The sequence below is a fragment of the Agelaius phoeniceus genome, chromosome 1, assembly GCF_051311805.1.
Source record: "Agelaius phoeniceus isolate bAgePho1 chromosome 1, bAgePho1.hap1, whole genome shotgun sequence".
Lineage (NCBI taxonomy): Eukaryota > Metazoa > Chordata > Aves > Passeriformes > Icteridae > Agelaius > Agelaius phoeniceus.
Genome location: NC_135265.1, coordinates 31874054 through 31893099, shown reverse-complemented (window position 1 = coordinate 31893099; position 19046 = coordinate 31874054). Strand labels below are relative to the sequence as shown.

Sequence of the window (19046 nt, the reverse complement as noted above, 5' to 3'; positions counted from 1 at the left end):
AAAGCATTTTGTGTCAAAATAGACATAATGTAATATAACTGAAAACTACCAATTTCTTTGCTTTTTTCCAATTACCATTTTCTTTGCTTTTTAAAGAGTCATGTCCCACTATACATGTCAGATATGCTTTATACAGTGGGCTTGATAACAGCTGCCACATTGTGTATGTTACTATGAAGTACAAATGCAAAGCCCATAGTTTGTAAAATCCTCTGGGGTCCTAGGAAGCATTATGACGAGTAAATATGTATTCATCCATATTGATACTTGGCACTGTTTTATTTTTACCTTGATTTATATTCTCATCACTCTATAATTTTATTTTCCTACACAATTTCCTGGAAAGTGCAGTAGTATGCAATCACAAATCAATAAACTAAAGTTTGAAGGCCTTAATGCAATTATAAATTGAGAAATTCCTTATTAAGCAGCAAAATGCTACATTTATTCACCATCTTACGGGATTGATAGCAAAGTGGCAGCCTCAAGGGTGAATTGAATGCCTTTCAGGAATTTGGTGATGTGAAGGATGCAGCAGAGTAAGCTTATACCTAAATTGATTTAGATGCCAAATTGTATTTTAAAAACATTTATTGCCCTGATTATAATCAAATTTCTGAGGCACACAGGAAACACATCGTATGCTTTTTCATTATTCCCTCTTTTGCTTATTTCATCTACTTTTTCACTGCTTCCATTTTATCTCCTGCTTATGACACAGAATCTCTGTGAAACATGAACCTGCAATACAGTCCATGTACTCAGCCAGAATTTGTGACTTACTCTCTGCCTTCCTTTCTTCATGGAGAGGAGTTTAGCTCCCTTCTCAGGCTCACTCTCTACTGTCTCTGAATGGAGATTAAATATCTCAAGCCAGCAAGAATAACAAGTACAGAGGGGTGTTATGTCTTTTCCAACTTATACTTTAGGCATCAGTCTCTCTTGGACACCCCTAGACAGCATCCCTCTAAAGAAGGAGTATTTTAAGTTTTATTTGTAAACAGGATCTGTCTTAAATCATTCCAAATTCTCCTCCAGCCAGCACTGTAAAAACCTCTTCTCCTAAGACTCCATCATTTGACTTTGTCACCTTGAGACTTGTTTAGCTTTAGGTAATGCTGTGAGGAGCAGGGAGTTGGACTCAATGATCCTTATGGGTCCCTTCTGACTTGAGATGTTCTGTGATTATATGATTCCTACCTACATATGTCACAGCAATCTAAATTTTAAAGTAGCTCCATGTCCTAACCTGCTACCTCTTGCAACTATGATGTATTGGTTAAAGCAAGATGGAGCAAGTTATAAAGGTCTATTGTAGGCAAAATGAGTGCACATTAATATAATTTATAGTTCATGATGGTCATTATGAATTGCACATTCTTCCCATCCATTTTAGTTCACAATTCACTTACCAGGAAAGCCTCCACATTCTCATGAATGTTTCCATTCTATTGTTCTTGGAAGCATATATTATTCTAGAACTCACATGTCATAAGTGTGGAATGTGTCCAGTGAGAAACACTGAATTTTTAGGAATTTTTCCAAAGTTCCAGAATAATTCTTTGTAACAGCTTCAATCCCAGTGTTTATGAAGTGTGGTTTTTACTTACCTGTTCATTAAAATTTGAAAATAAAATTGGACCAAACCATCCATTTTTAGCATAGTTTGGATTACTTTTTGTTCTTGAGATATTGTACTGAGCAGAAAAATAGTGTGAAGATGGACAAGATAAAACAATTGTCCTGACATCATTCTAACAGATGAGAAACACGCCAAGCCCATGATTTGAATATAAGTTAAATATTTTATAGAGCATTACCAAACCTATGAATCAGCCAAATTTCAAAATTTGCATTGCATTAATATGCATAAGAAGAAAAACAACAACCAAAAATAGCTCTCTAGAGCAAAACTAACTCTCTTTATCTAATATGCTTACAGGTTGAGACTTATCCATGCAGATCTTTTCTATCCTTTTCTGCATGGGAGAGACTGTGATGAAATTTTATCAATATACAAAAGTTAATTTTTAGTTGATTTGTACTGTTTTAAAATTTGAAATTTTTAAAAGCTGAGAACATAGAAGTTCTTCTGTTTTCCTTATCTACACAAGCAGTTAAATAAAACATCTTCAATTTTCAAGTTCTTAAGGAAAAGAAACGTCAAATGGTATGTCTTCATTGAGGAACACAAGCAGTGCTTTAATGAGTTTTGAAACTAATTATGTAATTGACTGAAATTCATGCATGTGTCTGTTCAAACAAGAAGCAGTTGCTTTCATCATCCATCCTATTTTGGTTAGGCTGGTTAAAACCAGAAATTGAACATCCATAACCAATACTGGAACATGTTCCCTCATGCTCTCTTTTTTCAGTTTCAATTGGAAATTTTTACTTAAGAGGGAAATAATGGAAAAGGAAGAAAAACTTTTAGCATTATCAGGCATAGCACTGGCATTTTGAATTCAGGAACACTGAACACCAGTTTATCTCTCTCTCTCTCTCTCTGTATATACATACATATATATATATATAGTGCCTGAATTACTATCTCTTTTGCAAATAAGCTTCTTCCTTACCTGGCACACAGCTGCTTGGAGCATCGCATCAAAACCTCCTTCAGGTGTATCAATATTCCCAGATATTTTTTGTTTATTCACTGCATTTCTGAATTCTGCTATGTTGTCAGTCAGGGATAGCACATGAATATAACCATGAGGAGGCATACAATCTAAATTGTAATCACTGTACAAAAACAAAACAAATAAAAAGCCTTATTTTTCCTTTGAAGGAGATGAAAATATTGAATCCCCATTAACCCTTAAATTCCTGATATTAATGAAGATGTAGGTAGCACAGAATAAGAAACACTTACAGAAAAAAAGAGCAAGTCCATGTGCAATTAAGTTCAGTGGGAAGTAGTTATAATTAACTACAAGGAATGCATATTATCTTGTATTTTATGGAATTGTGTATATAATAACTTAGTTAATATGTTAACAGTATATATGTAGTGTTTCATACAGAACAAAAAATGCAACAAGAGGGATGGTATGATCTCAGGAAATATATTAAACCTTTTGAAATATCTACAGTGTGATACAACCTTGCTTTTCATTATCCTGAGAAAGGACTATCATACTGTAACAGTAGGATCTTTTAATAGTTGCTACACAGGCTACTGAACTGTAACAAAATCTAAGTTCCTATATCCACTAGGGTTACATAACTGTACCCAAAATTAATACTGATATTAATAATAATTACCTCATCAAATAGATGAGAAAATTCATTTTCAGTAACATCATAGCAAATGCTACTTTCTCAAATTATGCATAAGGGAGAAAGTCTGATTTTTATCATAGGTAAGCTAGTGAAGCAGCACTTATACAGGTCATTGACCTGGGCCTATTCACAGCCATGATTTAGGGCACAAGTTGAAGTGCTCATCCATTTCAGAGGTGCTGAGCAGCTTTCAACTCTTAATTTCTACTGCATCCAGACTGTAACCTGCTCTCCTCCAAACCAAGGTACAGTCAAAGAAGAGAAACTCGCATTGAAAGGATTAATACCTCTGCAGATGTCTCCTCTGAGGCAAAATACATTGTGACCTAGAAATGCTAATCAATATCACTCACTACATATAGATGGTCTAGATGACTGCTTTATCCAAAGGTAGTCACATCTCTAGAATGAATTCCACTACTAGGAGCCAATTCAAAACCCACTGAAATCACAAAGAGTACTTAGGGACTTCACAGAACTTTGGATCATGTCTCCCGGGAAAGGCAAGCAAGAAAGTATGAAGAATTAATATTCACTTTTCCAGCTACTATCTACTTTTCCAGCTACATTTATGCAGCTCTGAATTTGTTGTGCATAATCTTGTTCTCCGGGGGTTTTGGAAGTGATCCCTCACTTTATATAAGTGTTGAACCCAAGGTATATAAGGCATGGCATGAACCAAGAAATGCAGGCCAGAACATCTTTTGTATTTAAAAGAGGAGCTCCTTCACATTAGAACTGTGGAAGTAGATCAGAGAATCACTTATGTTCATTAAATGTGCTGAAAGAAACCACATGATGTTGACAAAAGTAGAATTGTCACAAAAGAGTTAATGAATACATGACCATACACTAGAAAGTACCTAGAACAGAAAGTAAAAACTTTGTGATGAATCTAGGTATCATATCCAAAATAATGAAAACTACAACAGTTGAATTTAAAATTAAATACAAAACATCACCAAAGCAGCATGGGTTTTGGCTTGTTTTGCTAAAGAAAATACAGCACATTTTTTCTGATACAGAAACAGTTTTTCTGAAATCATTCACCAGGTATTTCAGAAGTAATCACTGTAAAAAAAATTTCAGCATTTTCTTAGGAACTTTGTCAAAGAACCACGGTAAAAGGAAACAAAGATAAATTCTGAAGAATTTTAAAAATAAATATGTATAATGCATATTTCTGTCATTAAATACACGTGTTACAGTAAATGTAAAAAGACAACATACCTGCACTGGTTATGGATTCTACCTGGATGAATGCTAATATAGGGTGACACAGTTTTATCCACATAGGATCCAAATCCAAGTCGAAAATCAAGAGAAATATTCTCCATCTTTTTAGATAAAGCAAATCCAACGGAATTTAACTTTTCTATATTGTTGTGCATAGAGGCTGAGACATCAACTAAATAGTAAAGATCCACAGGGTATTTCTCTAAAGGACGAACTTTTATCATAAAGTTTGCTTCACTTCCTGATTAAATAAAGAAACAAATACGTTTGTTTACTATTTTTGAATGGACATGCTTAAAAATACATTTATTTTTGTAGCAACCTCAGCACAAAGTTGTTTGTGTCAGCAAAGAGAAAAACAAACAAACAAGAAAATCTCCCAAGAGTAAATTAAACCTTGAAGAAGCATTCAAAAATAAGCCATAAAGGGCTGTTTTGGAGAACATCTTGGGCTTTTTTCTTGCAGGAGCACTGTGCAATTTATTGTAAAAATCTGACTTCTCTCCATTTTGTTTTAAATTCATAGTTACGCAATCCCTTTGGCATTATAACAAAAAGCAGTTGTGGCTCACAAAGGACACAGATCTGCATACAAATTGGGGTCAGTCACTTCAAGGTTGTCACTTCAAAGTATGTAAATGTATCCTGCAAATAGTTTGTCATATGACAGAATCTAAAACTACATACACACCACAAGGACAGCACAGCCTCAAAAACTGACATAAACAATGATACAAGTTTATCCCAAACTGCTCATCAAATCCCAAAGACTTGATGAGAAAACTCTGTGGGATCAATATATATATATATTTTATTAAAATGTTTTAATATAAAAAAGTCAATCTTTTGGTATATACAAAATAGAACTCTTATTTCAAGATGATAGATGTTAATGCTTTGGAAGCTGCTAAACCAGTCCTCACATTTTTGTTTGTCTAATAATATTCTGTAATGTCAGGAAAATGACTGAAGTGATTTGTATGGGCAGAGTGGGTACAGTAATTCACAGTTTCAAATTAGCCATCATTTTACATCATCCAAAGTGTGAGCTCACAGCAAAAATGAGTTCAGGATCTTCATGTGATGAGTGGAGAATCTAATCCAGCATTGTGCAATGAAGATACAGCAAAGGACAGGAGGAAGGAAGATGTTACAGAAGAACTATGCAGGTTTTCAATTAAAACTATCAAAAGGTACATCCAGTATAGAGATCTGACTCATAAAATTTAAATATTTAAAGTACTTTCTTCCAAAGGTCTTTGAACATAATCCATCTGAAATTGTCAGGATTTGTCTGTATTAGGTCTTGCATGAGGAAAACAGTTTCAGTGTGTTGTAATTTATGGTTCCTCTTTGCCAATGTAAATTGAATTACTTTTTGTAAATGACCCTTGCAGGTCTTCAGTTTGCATATAGTGAGACACTGAGTGCAGCTTTTATTTTTTTTCCCACATAAATCCTAAATGATGAGTATATGTAAACAGTGACAAACCCCCCCAGTATCAAAACAAAAGCATCTTTGTCTGCATGATTACAGTGTAGCAAATGTCTGTTTTAAAGAAAAACTATAGTGGTATATCTGTGTGTTTCCCTGAGGTGGAAAATATGGGCAAGATATCTATATATAAAAAGTTTTTCTTCTGGTGTCCTTGAAATTTCATTCTTTTGCCTCCCTGATGCAAAAACTTCTACAAAGCATAAGGAACTCCAAACCTAATTTCATTATTTACTGAAAAAAAGGTTAATGAAACCAAATTTGAGAAAGCTAACTTTTTTCCTATGAATCCAGTATGCCTTCGGAAACAAATGTGATCATAGACAGTGCTTAGAGGTAGCTCAGTTCCTTGAACCATTTCTCAAAGCAGAGATCAGTCACTTCTTTAGAAGGAGAGTGAAGAAAGGAGAAGTGCTGATGTTACCTTGACTGTTTTATTATTATAAAGTGTGAAAAACAGAGATCCTTTTACACTCACGCAGATCCTTCCTTTTTCCCTTGTAATTGACAGAAAATTATCATTTCTACAGTGAAGATCAGCAAAATACTTCTCCTAAACATTTAATGTTTTCCAGACAAAGATTGATCCCTCTCACATATTTCTTTCTCTTTGAAAAAGAAATAAATTAAATTTTATTGAGTGAAAGATAACCCTGCATCCCTTTATATCACCTTCACTTCTGCTGTTGGCTACAGCTTTTTTAGAGACAGAGAATGAACACTGATTTAGCTAGACTTGTGCTGAGGGCAAATGGAGATATACTAGTTACAAAAAAATTCAGGCAGTGAACAGCTAAGTCTTCTTTAGGATGTAGTCTTTTCTTATATTATGGTTTTGGTATTTTTCTACTTGTCTAGTCAATGCACTTGAAAGTAGAGAAATAATGAAGAAGTTTATCAAATTATGAAATGAGGGATTATAACTCTATTTTCTTTCACAAGGAATATATATACACATGTAAGGCAAAACTGTTAGTGTAAGTGGCTAAAGAATCAAGAAACCACATAAGAAAACAGGAAAGAATACCTAAAATTCCCTTTCCACTTATTACTTGCATTATTCTGAGCTGTGTTTGACAGAAACAATTCTTGGTGAAGATGATACTTGAATATGGGAGCAACACCATCACAGTTCTACAACACAATGCTATAGCATCATTCTTCCAAATAATTATTCCAGATGCCTCTTCACAAAATATCTGTACTTCCAAGTATTGTTTTTATTTTAAATTTATTATAATATCAATGTGTTAGAGATGATCCAACCTGGACGCAGTTGGACTGAAACTTTTCCTGGTGTCACTTGTGTATTTGTTTCATGGTCACTAGGTATTGTGACATGAACCGTGGGGTTTTCAACCAAATCTGATTGGCAGCCTCTTTTCATTAAGTTGAAAACAGTGTCACAGCGTCCCTTCTGTGTTGTGCCAGCCATGAAATCCTGTTTAATAAGAAAGAAAAAGTACAAAACAATCTGAGCTGAAAAAAAACTGTATTAACTTCAAAGGATGAAGAAAACCAAAATATTGGTCTTTGAAACAATAAAATATGCTACTATAATTGCATAAATTATAGGAAAAGTTCATGAAGCCATATGTTTTTAATAATGGCAATGATGCAATATTTAAATTAGAAGTTAAACCTAATTTCACATTGACCCGTTTCTACACCAAAAAAAATTTAAATGAGAAATAGGATCTTGCACAATCAGAACAATCTGACTTTGGAGAAAAAGGAAATTACACACTGTTATTATGTCACTTTAAAAAGTTCTGTGCCATGCTATGAGCTCATTTTAGCAAGAAAGCATCATTCCCACAACATCAAAAGAGGTTAGTTTTCAGAAGAATCCACTGGCAATGTTACCCAGGCTGATATTTAGTAGGAACACCAGAAGTCAGCTCTAGATTTAGCCAGCTTGAATTTATCTATCCCACTACACAAAATCCAAAGACCTGCTGAACTACATCATTTCAATTCCCGGAAAGAGGAAACCATGTATAATTACAGGAGTGGACAGTTTAGAATGTCACCAAAATAAAAAAGCCCTTGTAGCAACAGAAGAGTGATTAGTAAAAGGATGATGTCAGAAGCAGCCCATCCTTTTCTGCATTGAAAGAGAAAAGTTGTCCAAAATTGTGCCAAAATGATCCAATGCAAAATTCCTTCCTGACCACTAATCTGATGATTAATACGATTCTGAACATGCTGGGGGGGGGGGGGGGGGGAAGACAAGATCTCTTGTAGTCTTTCAAAGTATTGGTCCATCTGAGTCAAAGCTGGAGACCAACCAAACAAAGGACAACCTCTGATCTTTCAGATGCAAATGGGCAAAATAAGCAATCTAAACTACAGTCAACTGTGTATTAGACAATAAATAGTCATCCAGACCCTGTAAAGACTAAGAAAGCCCCTGAACAATGAAATATGACAGTCCTATATCTTGTTTTCCAATCTTTGAAGCTTCTTTTTGTAGTCTATCCCTGATATATTTTTTTTCTATAACCTTCCTTATTAAAACCAGCAGAGACTGCTTTTTTAGTTACTGCTATTTACATATTCTTTAGTGGATACTTTTCAAAAAGCTAGATTTTTAAATGCATAAAGAATTTAGCTACTCTTGTTACCAGTAATGAATAATAGATTTGTAGTGTTTTCTGAGGTCCACTGTCTGTGGGTATAAATTCAAAGCATTTCAAGAGTTCCTCAGGCCTGATTATCTTATTAAAAAGATTTTTCTCATGAAGCAAGCAGGCTAAGCTGCACTGCAATATTTCCAACTGCAATAATACTAGTTATGCCATTCCATAACCATGGGATGGTGTGTAGGCGAGCCAGCTATTTAAGAAGGTTTGAGAAAGCCCTAGTGTCCATGAACAGCTCTCAGGATGGACTTGAGAAGTGAAGCAGGACAAGCAGAGCAGAAGCGAAACTGGCCAAGTCCATGTGCCTACTTAGAAGGGGACATACTGCAGCTCCAAAGCACTGGAGAGTTAGCAAATGCTGTTCTGTAATAAATGCAGATGGAGGAGGATAAAGCTTTGCCCTTTGTAGGACAGGACATGGGGCCAGAATAATGAACACTGTAATCCATTGTGCCATCTACACGTGCTAAGCTTCCACTGGGAAAACAAGCCCTGCATGCCTCTACCCATCCTTGCATTACTCAGCCTTGTACCTTTGGCAGACTAAGTTAATAATTCCAAGACATAGATATTACCAGTGCATTACTCTTCTTATCTCTGCCAGATACACCCCAGGAACTTATCTACCTTCTCTGCTGCTAACCGGAAAACTACCACTGGTAATTTCCACGTGAGCTTAAAGAGCATATGAGCTTGCGATTGCCAGTGATATTCTTCAAAAGCTTGCTTCTATGAAGTGATTATTCAGAATCATGCTATCAACAGGGTTATGTGTTTTCTGTCAAACAAAACCAAAAATTCTCATATTCTTACAGCTTGCACGGTAACAATAATTTCAGAATAATTCTTGCTACCTAAGATCTATCTTCTGTGCCAAGTCTCAGAACTGATAGTTTCCAGTGTCAAAATGAGAAAAGCATAATTTTTTCCATTTGTGATAGGATCATAATATAGGGTGAAGTTGAAGTCAACTCCACTGTTAGTAGAACCTTTTGCTAAATGCAGTAGACATATATGTATAGACTTGTTTTCATATATGATAAGGACTTAATACAAAGTACTGATAAGTAATTTTGCTTTGGAAGCCAAAAACTGTTAAAATCTCAAGGCTACTGTAAGTCTGCCAAAACTGTCTACAAAGCAGATGGAATGCATTAGGAAGGTCTCACTTTATTTAAAATTACTGCAATTTTCCAAATAAAAGATTGCATTTTCTCCTTTGGAAACAAAATGTATTTCACATGATTTCTCAGGTTGTGTCTCTAGGGGTCATTTAAAGATTTTCTTGCAATTTCTTACTATAATTTTCTCAGTTTAAAGGTCTTTATCTTTATAAAGATCAGAAGCAGCTAAAATATAAAGTCAAATGTAATTAAGCAAAATGCCATACCTCTTGAGCACACCATCCACACTCTGGACCCAAAGCAAGACACTTTGTGCATGTTACTGCATTTGAAGTGGCACATCTGTTTTCCGCTGCAATGAAATACAAACCCAAACATTCATGATTTATGATGATACGTGAAATTGTAAAATATCTAATTTTAAACCAAGATTTTAAAAATTACTTCTCCAGATTAAGAGTGATGACAATATATTAAAACAGAAGTAGAACATAACAAAGGCACTGTGGCAATGGAACAGAATTTCCTTTTCCCTACAGTCTAGAAATATTTGCACAAATTGAATAAACTCCATTCACAATTAACAAGGCCAAATTTTTAAGATCCTGATTTAGAATAATTTTGAAGTGTAAGTTTATCTTTGGCATGTATCTCGCTGATTTACTGCCTAAGAGAAAAGAATTTACTAGGTAGCTTATCATTTCACAGACATTTTCCCTTTAAGTCATTTACACTTGACTGAATTATTCATTATTCACTCCTCGTGAAACCCAAAGTATTTTCTCACCTTCTATAAATATTCCCCCTCTGCATATTCATTTTTGCAATGAATAGTTTCCCAGAAGAGGAAGATTTTCTTTTCCAGAAGCAAATAGAAATGAATCCAACACTACATGTGTCACAGATTGAAGACACATCATTCTGTACCAACAATTGCAAAAATTGTGCCTACTTACATGTCTACCAGCAAAGTCCTTTATATCCTTTTCACATCTTTGTTTTATAGATCATTGCTTAAGTTACTACTCTTTCCTATGAAACTTTGGCAGTTGGTATGGAGAAGAAGAGTCTTTTCAAGGGACTGGGTCAGCTCAGCTAGAATGTCAGCATTAGTGTAGCCTTTCAGCACATTGAGCACAAGCCTCTTGCAGACCAGTGTGCCTCTAAACAACACAGAGGTCACCTGCTACGAGTTATATGGAGGGCACAAGATGCACAGCTCAGTAGTACTGTGTTAAACATTGCTTTCTGGCATGTTCAGCATGCCATATTAGAAAATATAAAGGGAACAAAATAAATTTAATTTCTGCATACTACAAAAGGCTACATATGTTAATTGGTCCATTGTGATAGTGTGCATCATCATATCAAAACAGTTTGATGAAAGGTTTGGTTTTCATCCAAAGTTTTGGTGACATGGACTGTCTGAGATTTTTTCCTTCCAACCTGAAATAATAAAGCAAACCATCTTTCTTTGTAGGTAATGAGACAAACTTCTCATAGTGAACAGTTGCATTTGGAAAATATGTACTAAAATACCTTTTTTTTAAATTTATTTTGCTGATTTCATTTGTGGATTCTAAGATGAGATCCTGTATCATATAAACAGCTAGTATTCAAGAGGTCACTTAGAATGATGGCTGATGCAAGGCACTAATCACAGTTTGCACATTGTTATTATTACCAACAACACATATACCAGTATTAACAAGCCTAGTGCAGCAAAGCTGCAGCATTATACTGATAATGTGTAGATTAGTGGCAATTTAATTAATTTCAAAGGTCAAACTAACATTTCTATTTCATATCAACTGCTGCTGACAATTTTTGCCATGAAGGCAATGTGAGGAAAAAAAGCATAAATGAAAAGGAGAGCTACAGGTATGATATAAACAGTAAGTTGAAAAGCAGCCCAGGAAGGTGCTGGAATGCAGGGAAAACTGATTAAAGGGTGGGAGAGGTTGGTAGGGATAAATAAAGAAGGAGTTGCTAAGGAGAAAGAAAAGAACAAGACAAAATCTGAAGGGGTTTTTTTGTTTCCTTTTGTTATAAAAACAAGCATAGCAAGTTTTACTTGGATATGAAATGAGAGCAAGCTCATTCAGCACTAACACAATGAAACTTTTTTTGTAATTATAAGAAGATAGCAACTGCACTTTATGCAGTCCTAGTTCTGAACTCTGAAAGAGCAGTCCTGGAGGCCATTGAAAATGTTAATACATACTGCAGGAGAGGGAAAAAAGTATGAAGATTTTGGGTAGGTACTGACATGCACAGGGTTGTAGACCTTGCCACAGATCCTTTTCTAGACAGTATTCATAAAGTGCAAAGACTCAGAATGAAAAGTTGTTGAAAGAATAAAAATAAAAGGAATGTAATTGTTCTTGGCACACAAACATCCCTCCCATCTTCAACTGGATATCAAAGATAGCAGAGATGAAAGGCGTTACAAGAAAAAGAGAGTGATAAATTCAGTAAAGTGTCAAAGGACAAGGAAAAATATAAGTTGCTGATCTGCAGCCTAATAGTGGTTTTAAGACCACCATGGAGCAAAATAGGGAGAAAATTACATTAATTTTGAGGTTACCCATTCAAGTTAAAATTCCTTGCAAGAGACAGAGCTGGTCTGATAAGAATAAATAGCTGACATGAAAAAATGAGAAACCTGTGTTTCTAGCTATTCAGATAAGGAATAAGGAAGATTTATTCCTAGTCATTGCAATCAGTAAACCAAGTAAGCCAAATAATAAGTATGTCCTAGTTAATTTCCTGCAATAATATCTGAGACTCCTTTCTTAAAACATATAATCCTATCTGCAAAACACATACTTTAATTTAAATGCCATTGACCACATAGCAAAATATTAACACATTTTTAATATGCACTTGCTAAGAAAACCCAACAATATGTGTCTACGTGCCATTTTCCAGATGCATTGGAAAGCTGACTGAAAAATAACTGTCCCAATTTTTTTTTTCTGTATGGTTAGTTTATTGAATCTATTGAAACTTGATTTAGTTTATTAATACAGCCTGTCCAGTAAAACATAGGGGGGTCTGTGTCTTTCTGACTTTGCAGACTGCTAAGTCAGAAAAAATATCTTAAAATCTAGTTTCAGTGTGATCACATTAACAAATGAGATATACAGTACTCCTGGATGCAAAACTCTTTGCTGATAACTCTCCAGTCCCAAGAGCTCAATTTTCACAATATTAAGTCACGGACTGGCAATAGAGAAGCTTGGTACCATTGGAACAAAAGGTTGAAATTTTGTGTTTTTAATAAAGAGAAACTTGAAAAAGTTGAATGAATTTCTTTATTTATTATTCTGTCTACATCACTACTCTGGTTCCCAAGTACATAGTCCATAATGACAGTAACATTTATGGACATGCTTTCAATCATCAAATATTTATTATTTAGTTGTAAACCTGCTCTAAAACCATAACTGTTGAAGTATAAACTTTTCAGTTGCTTTAAAAATCATGGTAAAGCAAGAAATATTTTTTTATGAGTTGACTTAAAAAAGAACGGAGATTTTTCCTGCCACTTCACCAAAAACAGAGTCCAGACAAGACTGAGTTACTGTTCAGCCAAAGCCAAGGGCTAGTTTCTACTGGCTTAGTTTGAACTGATGTATGCCAAAAGGTATTTTCGACAAGGGCCAAATTCTGTGCTGGGAACTGCACAGGCATATGCATATAATAAAAAGTGCATCAGGTTAAACTACACTTTTCCAGCCTACTCCACAAAATTACAACCATGCTCCAACAACTGCAGCTATTTACAGTGATCACAGGTGTGGCAAGCCTAGACTCTCTGCAACAAGAGGGATCAAGGCAAGACAAATATCCTATATGTTATAATTATATCCTGCCTCCTTATTATGAAAGTAACCTTATCACAATCAGGGTATTTATCTCAGAGATGAAATAGCAATAAAGCACTCTGGCGTCTCAGAGGGGATGTTAAACAGGTTTTCAAACAGACAGCACTTTGTTCAAGTACAGCCAAGAATTTGGATTTGTGTCAGCTTCACAGTTGGTACATGCTTGTGCTGGTTTTGGAGGGTGTACCACTTGCTTTCTTAAAAGAGAAAGCCAAAATATAGCTTGCAGTTTTCCTCCCTGATCACGGCCCTCACACTGGTGAACACTCATTAAAGCAAGCAGATAGGAAAATATCCAGCTTCCACAGAGTTGGTTTTCCTTCAATTGTGTATCTAATCTTGTTCTAGGGCAGCCATCAGCCAGGCTATCCCCTTGCACAGATAATGAATGAAGCCTTCACTAACTCCTGTATAGCCTAATTTATGAGGAAAGCTGCAGCTTTTATGTAGTATACTGCAGTTACTTCCACTTTTCTGTCTTAAGAGCAGAGCAACATGACCCTGCAGAGGGGACAGACAGTGGCTGTCCCACCTAACACATGGCTTCCCCACTTGCTCTGGCTGAGCATGCAGGTACAATGAAAAGCATTATAAAAATGCTACAGAGCAGGGATTACTTTTCCATTATTATTATGTTGGACAGTTACTTGCTCAGATTACAGGAAAAAAATGAGTGTCTGTGCTTTAACTGCCAATCCTAAAACCCAGACCTGGAATTAGGGATTTCCCCCCCCCCCCCCCCCATTTTTTTTTTCCAAACAGGAAATAATTCTCTCTGCCTTTTGTGCCATACCTTAAAAACACACTATGTCATCATCAGATTTTCTAATAAGATTACAAGGTATATACCTCAAAATCAGCTTTAAGAGGTATTCAACCTTGCCCAGGAAAGGAGATTCCAACTTGAATACTGTACACTTTTTATATAAAAAGTATTATAAATTTTATATAAAAGTATTATAATTATAATTCTAAGATTACTTGAGAAGAATACCAAACAACTTTTCTTTCCTCTCCCATTTTTTCTATTACATATGGGATTTGTTAATTTGTTTCATTTTGTCATTAACTTTTGGGCACTTTAGTTTCACTATTGAGACTGAAAGAAGCTAAGCTGCACACTGATTTTAAAATGTTTTTTGCCAGCAACAAAACAAACAGTAAACTACAACTCTGCATGGCAGAGACATGTTTTTGCTAAGAAAATAAAGATGTGTATAAGAAAGGTGTAAAACCTTATTAATTTCTGAGCTCTCAAAAAATACTTCTGTAAACCTGGCACATGAGTAAAAACACCTTTTCAAACAAACAAACAAGATAAAAACCCCTCCAAACCAAACTAATCAACTTTTACAGTGTTCCTAATAGGAAAAATGGAACTGGAAGAGATAAACCATAATGTGGGTTACAGAAATGGCAAGAGGCAGAGGTGAGAATCTAATAAGAAGTCTTTGCACATCTAAATAAATGCAGTGAAAAGAATCACTAGTGAATAAGTCCTGATAACTGATAGGGACTTCCCATTCCTAACTCTGCCAATATACCCCCCGCCCCCCCGCCTCTTCCCGCCTGAGAGTTTTGGGGTTCCCAAATTAATCTGCATTACCTTATGAAGAAAGTACCTTTTAAACATGAGGGTCATTAGTTACAGCTACACAGGTGATTTACAAAGCCATTAAAATGCAAAGCAATGCAGAAGTCTGCCCTGCATGAGTTTGTGCCTTTGCAAAGCACGCAGGAAAAACCACCAAGATCTTCCTTTTTTGCACATTGTGCAAGGTCTGAGTGACGTCACTGGAGAGAGCTGACACTGGATTTCAGCTGAACAGCGCAGACAAAAGGGGAGAACACCTCTGTCAACACAGCATTGGGAAAGCCCTGGCAGAAAACAAGAGTCATAGCTGATGCTGGAGGATAGAAAATGCTTTGTAAGTCTGCTCTATAAAGACACATTGACATGGAGTTCCCAAAAAGTGAATGGACACTTCTGCAATTAGAGAGGATATTCATATTAAGCTTTGAGGCAATTATATAAAGCTCAATAAGGGGAAATGCCAGGTTCAGCATTTCAGTCAGAGCAACCTCGTAGCACTACAGGCTGGGGGGGAAAAGGGGCTGGAAAGCTGCTAATGAAAAGGACATTGAGGTTCTGGAGCATGCCCAGAGAAGGGCAAGGGAGCTGGGGAAGGGTCTGGCACAAGTCTTATGAGGAGCAGCTGAGGGAGCTAGAGTGGTTTAATCTAGAGAAATGGAGACTCAGGGGTGGGAGAGGGGGGGCTTATAATCTTCTACAATTACCTGAAAAGGATACTGCAGCAAGGTGGGGGTTGGCCTCTTCTCCTAGCTAACGAGCAATAAGACAAAATGGCCTCAAATTGTGCTGGGGAAGGTTTAGATTGGATATCAGGAAAAATATCTTCACTGAAAGGGCTGCTGAGCCTTGGAACAGGCTGCCCAGGGAAGTGGTAGAGCCACCATCCACTGGAGGTATTTAAAAGAAATGTGGATGTGATGCTTAGGAACATGGTTTAATGGTGAGCTTGTGCTGGGTTAGGTTGAGAATCTTAAGGGTCTTTTCCAGACTAAAGGATGCTATGATTCAAGGAGATACTCCTGACATTCTCTGAGCCTATCTGTGTCTTTCTTATCCTCATCTCTCTGAAAAGTTCCAGCACTTACATGAAGGTTGCACATTAAGATGAAGACTTGGGGAACATAAGCCTCAGACAGATGCATAGCAACCCAAGTTTTTCATCTACATATAGCAATTTTGAAGATTTTTTTTTCAGAAAGATTCATATAACAGCAATTTTGAAAAGGTACTACCCATAGTAGCTATTGGTATTGCAGTTAGGACTCAAAAAACACAACATTCAAACCACAGCCTCAGACATGGCCTTGACTGTGAGAGACAGAGCTATTGACTACTCCAGTCTGACTTTGTTCCCAAGCCACAACACAGAATGAAAACAAGCAATGCAACCTTGAAATTTTTCACAACACAATTTTTGTTTCTTGGCCAACTTTACTTGTAGCCTCTCCTTTCTATGAAACTTCCTGCTTCTCTGGGAGATGGTTACATTTTGTTGATGCAATTCATGCCAGCAAACAATGAGTCAAAGACTACTTGGCTTCAGAAACTAATCTATCCTGTCTCTTGCAAATAAAACATACAGGAAAATTTACTAGGATTATATCATTAGAACAGACTAATTTCCCACAATCATAAAAGCTAATGCTTCTATGGCACAGGTTTGATGGTCCAGTTTCTATAGCTTTACACCAATAAAAATGCAAAGCATATGGAACCAGAGAGCTTAAAAGGTTGTTTTTTTTTTTTAAATCCCTAGATTTCAACGAAACTTCAAGATATGTGGAGTTGTGTTCATTCTGTTTCCTAGGATGGAACATGGGCATAGGAATCATTGTACTCCAGTCATCTACAGCTGCTAGAAGCTCCCTCAGAGTTGACCAGCTTGAATACAGTCATGTTGCTTCAGCAAAGCCTGCCATATATCACTGCTCATTTAATTTCTTTTGTATTAGTAAGCACTGCTAGCAGGTAGCCTATCAACAGCCCAGAACGGTTGGTATTTTCCTGTGTGTTCTATAAAGTCTTACCTAATCAGGAGGTCATGATGGTTATAAAGGTAGAAAAAAAAAAGACTATTTTCTGCCTGCTTAAGAAGATCAACCTTGAATAAAAGACCAGCCCAAGCTTTATCTCCCACCATCTTCTATAACTGTACCTCCTTAAACCAGGCCTTCAACCCCTAATTGTTTCTCTAAAGTACCCTTTTATTGCATGTCTAATCATCACCAAATTGCTGCTTTCTGCCCTATAGGAGCATGACCTCATCCTGGCACTGTCTTTTCATTCACATACCCAGCAGCAGTGCAGAGGATCTTAATAGCTCAGGGCTATTTCTTCCCACACAGTGTCACCAAAGACAACCTGATAGATTCTTAGTCCATAGCAATGCAAATAGCTTACTTCAATTTCTTTTATCTGCATACATGGTTTGGAACAAATCTATTCTAGTTCGAAATTCCCAAAGCTGACAACCCAGGGGAACAAGTCCCTCAGTTCTGAACACAAAATGATAAACTGAATTGTGCTTTTACACAAGATTTTCCTGAAACAAACCAAAAGCTGTGCACGTGTAGATTAGGGAGACAGATCATTGAACATACATAGTTTACACTTGCAATGAGAAAACCTCAAGAATATGAAATAAAAGCTAAGACTGGTATGAAACAGGATAACCACCATTCCCTAAGGATTTGTATGTAGTCCACAAGATTGGGAGGAGCATTTATTCAAGAGGGCTATTTAAAAAATGTTACTGCTTTCTAGAATACCAAGTCTATGGTATTTGTTATTTCAGTAATTTGCTTTTCAATAGGATTTTCAATCTCCAAAGATGGTTATTGTCCCTGAGACAAATTGGTAAAAAACTTTCTGGGATTTTTTTCATGATTAAAAACCTCAAAACCCAACCCACCTGTCTAGGAACAGACACTGTACAACCTCTATGTTAGGTTTAGCCTGTTAAATTTTATAATTTGGGGGCAAAGATTCCACAAAACATGGCAGTGGGCTATAAAATATACAGACTCACATACTAATTATAAGTAAACTACAGGTGCACACAGACTGCTTGAATGCAAGCTTCTCCTTCTGCTCTTTCAAGGAAGTATTCACATTTGTGTAGGGTCTGCAGGTGCAGCTTAAATGCTCTCTTAAGGGACAGACTTCAAACATGCAAATTCTAGGCTTTAAACAGGTAGTGGTTTATTTAATGTTCTGAAGTAATGCTGCAACATTTCTAACAGCAAAATGCACTCCAACAACTTTGCTTAGCTTGGAAGAGCCTGCTTGCTGATGTCATTAGTTTTATTTAGTTACTTTGTGCCATTCGTGCCATTGTGTAAGTTACAAGTTTTGTTATTTCCTGGTAGTCTTGTTTGAACAAAAAGATGGGAACTTGGCTGTTTCTGGGAAGAAGCTCCCATCTGAGAGAAGCAAGTTGTCCTCAGCACATACTAACCCTTTCCACCCTGCAGAGATAAGGTGGAAATAAATTGTACTCTCAAGTAGAGTACAAACAGAATTCACTTAGTCTAATTCCCTTGAACATAGAGAAGGAACAGAATTTATTTTAGAAAGGGCAGCTACTGGTTTAATCAGACTTGGACTACTTTTGTGATGTCACCATAAACCATGCAGCGCTGTATTCATAACACTGTTACAACAGCAAAACACCAAAAATACCAGTCTTCAATATTTGAACCCAATGAACTACTGCTGCTAACAACCTAACTCCCATATCAGTGGGCAGAGAAGAGGCCGGAAGTAAAACGAAAATCA

The 19046-nt window shown here is 36.2% G+C and overlaps 1 protein-coding gene across 6 annotated transcripts in view; it reads right to left on the bottom strand.

Moving 5' to 3' along the window:
• Nucleotides 1–19046, bottom strand: part of ITGB8 (integrin subunit beta 8) — a 60528-nt gene that overhangs the window by 34603 nt on the left and 6879 nt on the right. For all 6 annotated transcript variants that reach the window (XR_013181447.1, XR_013181444.1, XR_013181446.1 and 3 more), the window contains exons 2-5: nt 10052–10137; nt 7283–7457; nt 4516–4762; nt 2580–2745 (exon numbers count right to left, since the gene is read on the bottom strand). Coding sequence is in view for 3 of the 6 variants with exons in the window: in XM_077175802.1 (XP_077031917.1) it covers nt 2580–2745; nt 4516–4762; nt 7283–7457; nt 10052–10137 (674 nt within the window). In the remaining 3 variants the exon portion in view is untranslated. The remainder of the gene's footprint in view (nt 1–2579; nt 2746–4515; nt 4763–7282; nt 7458–10051; nt 10138–19046) is intronic.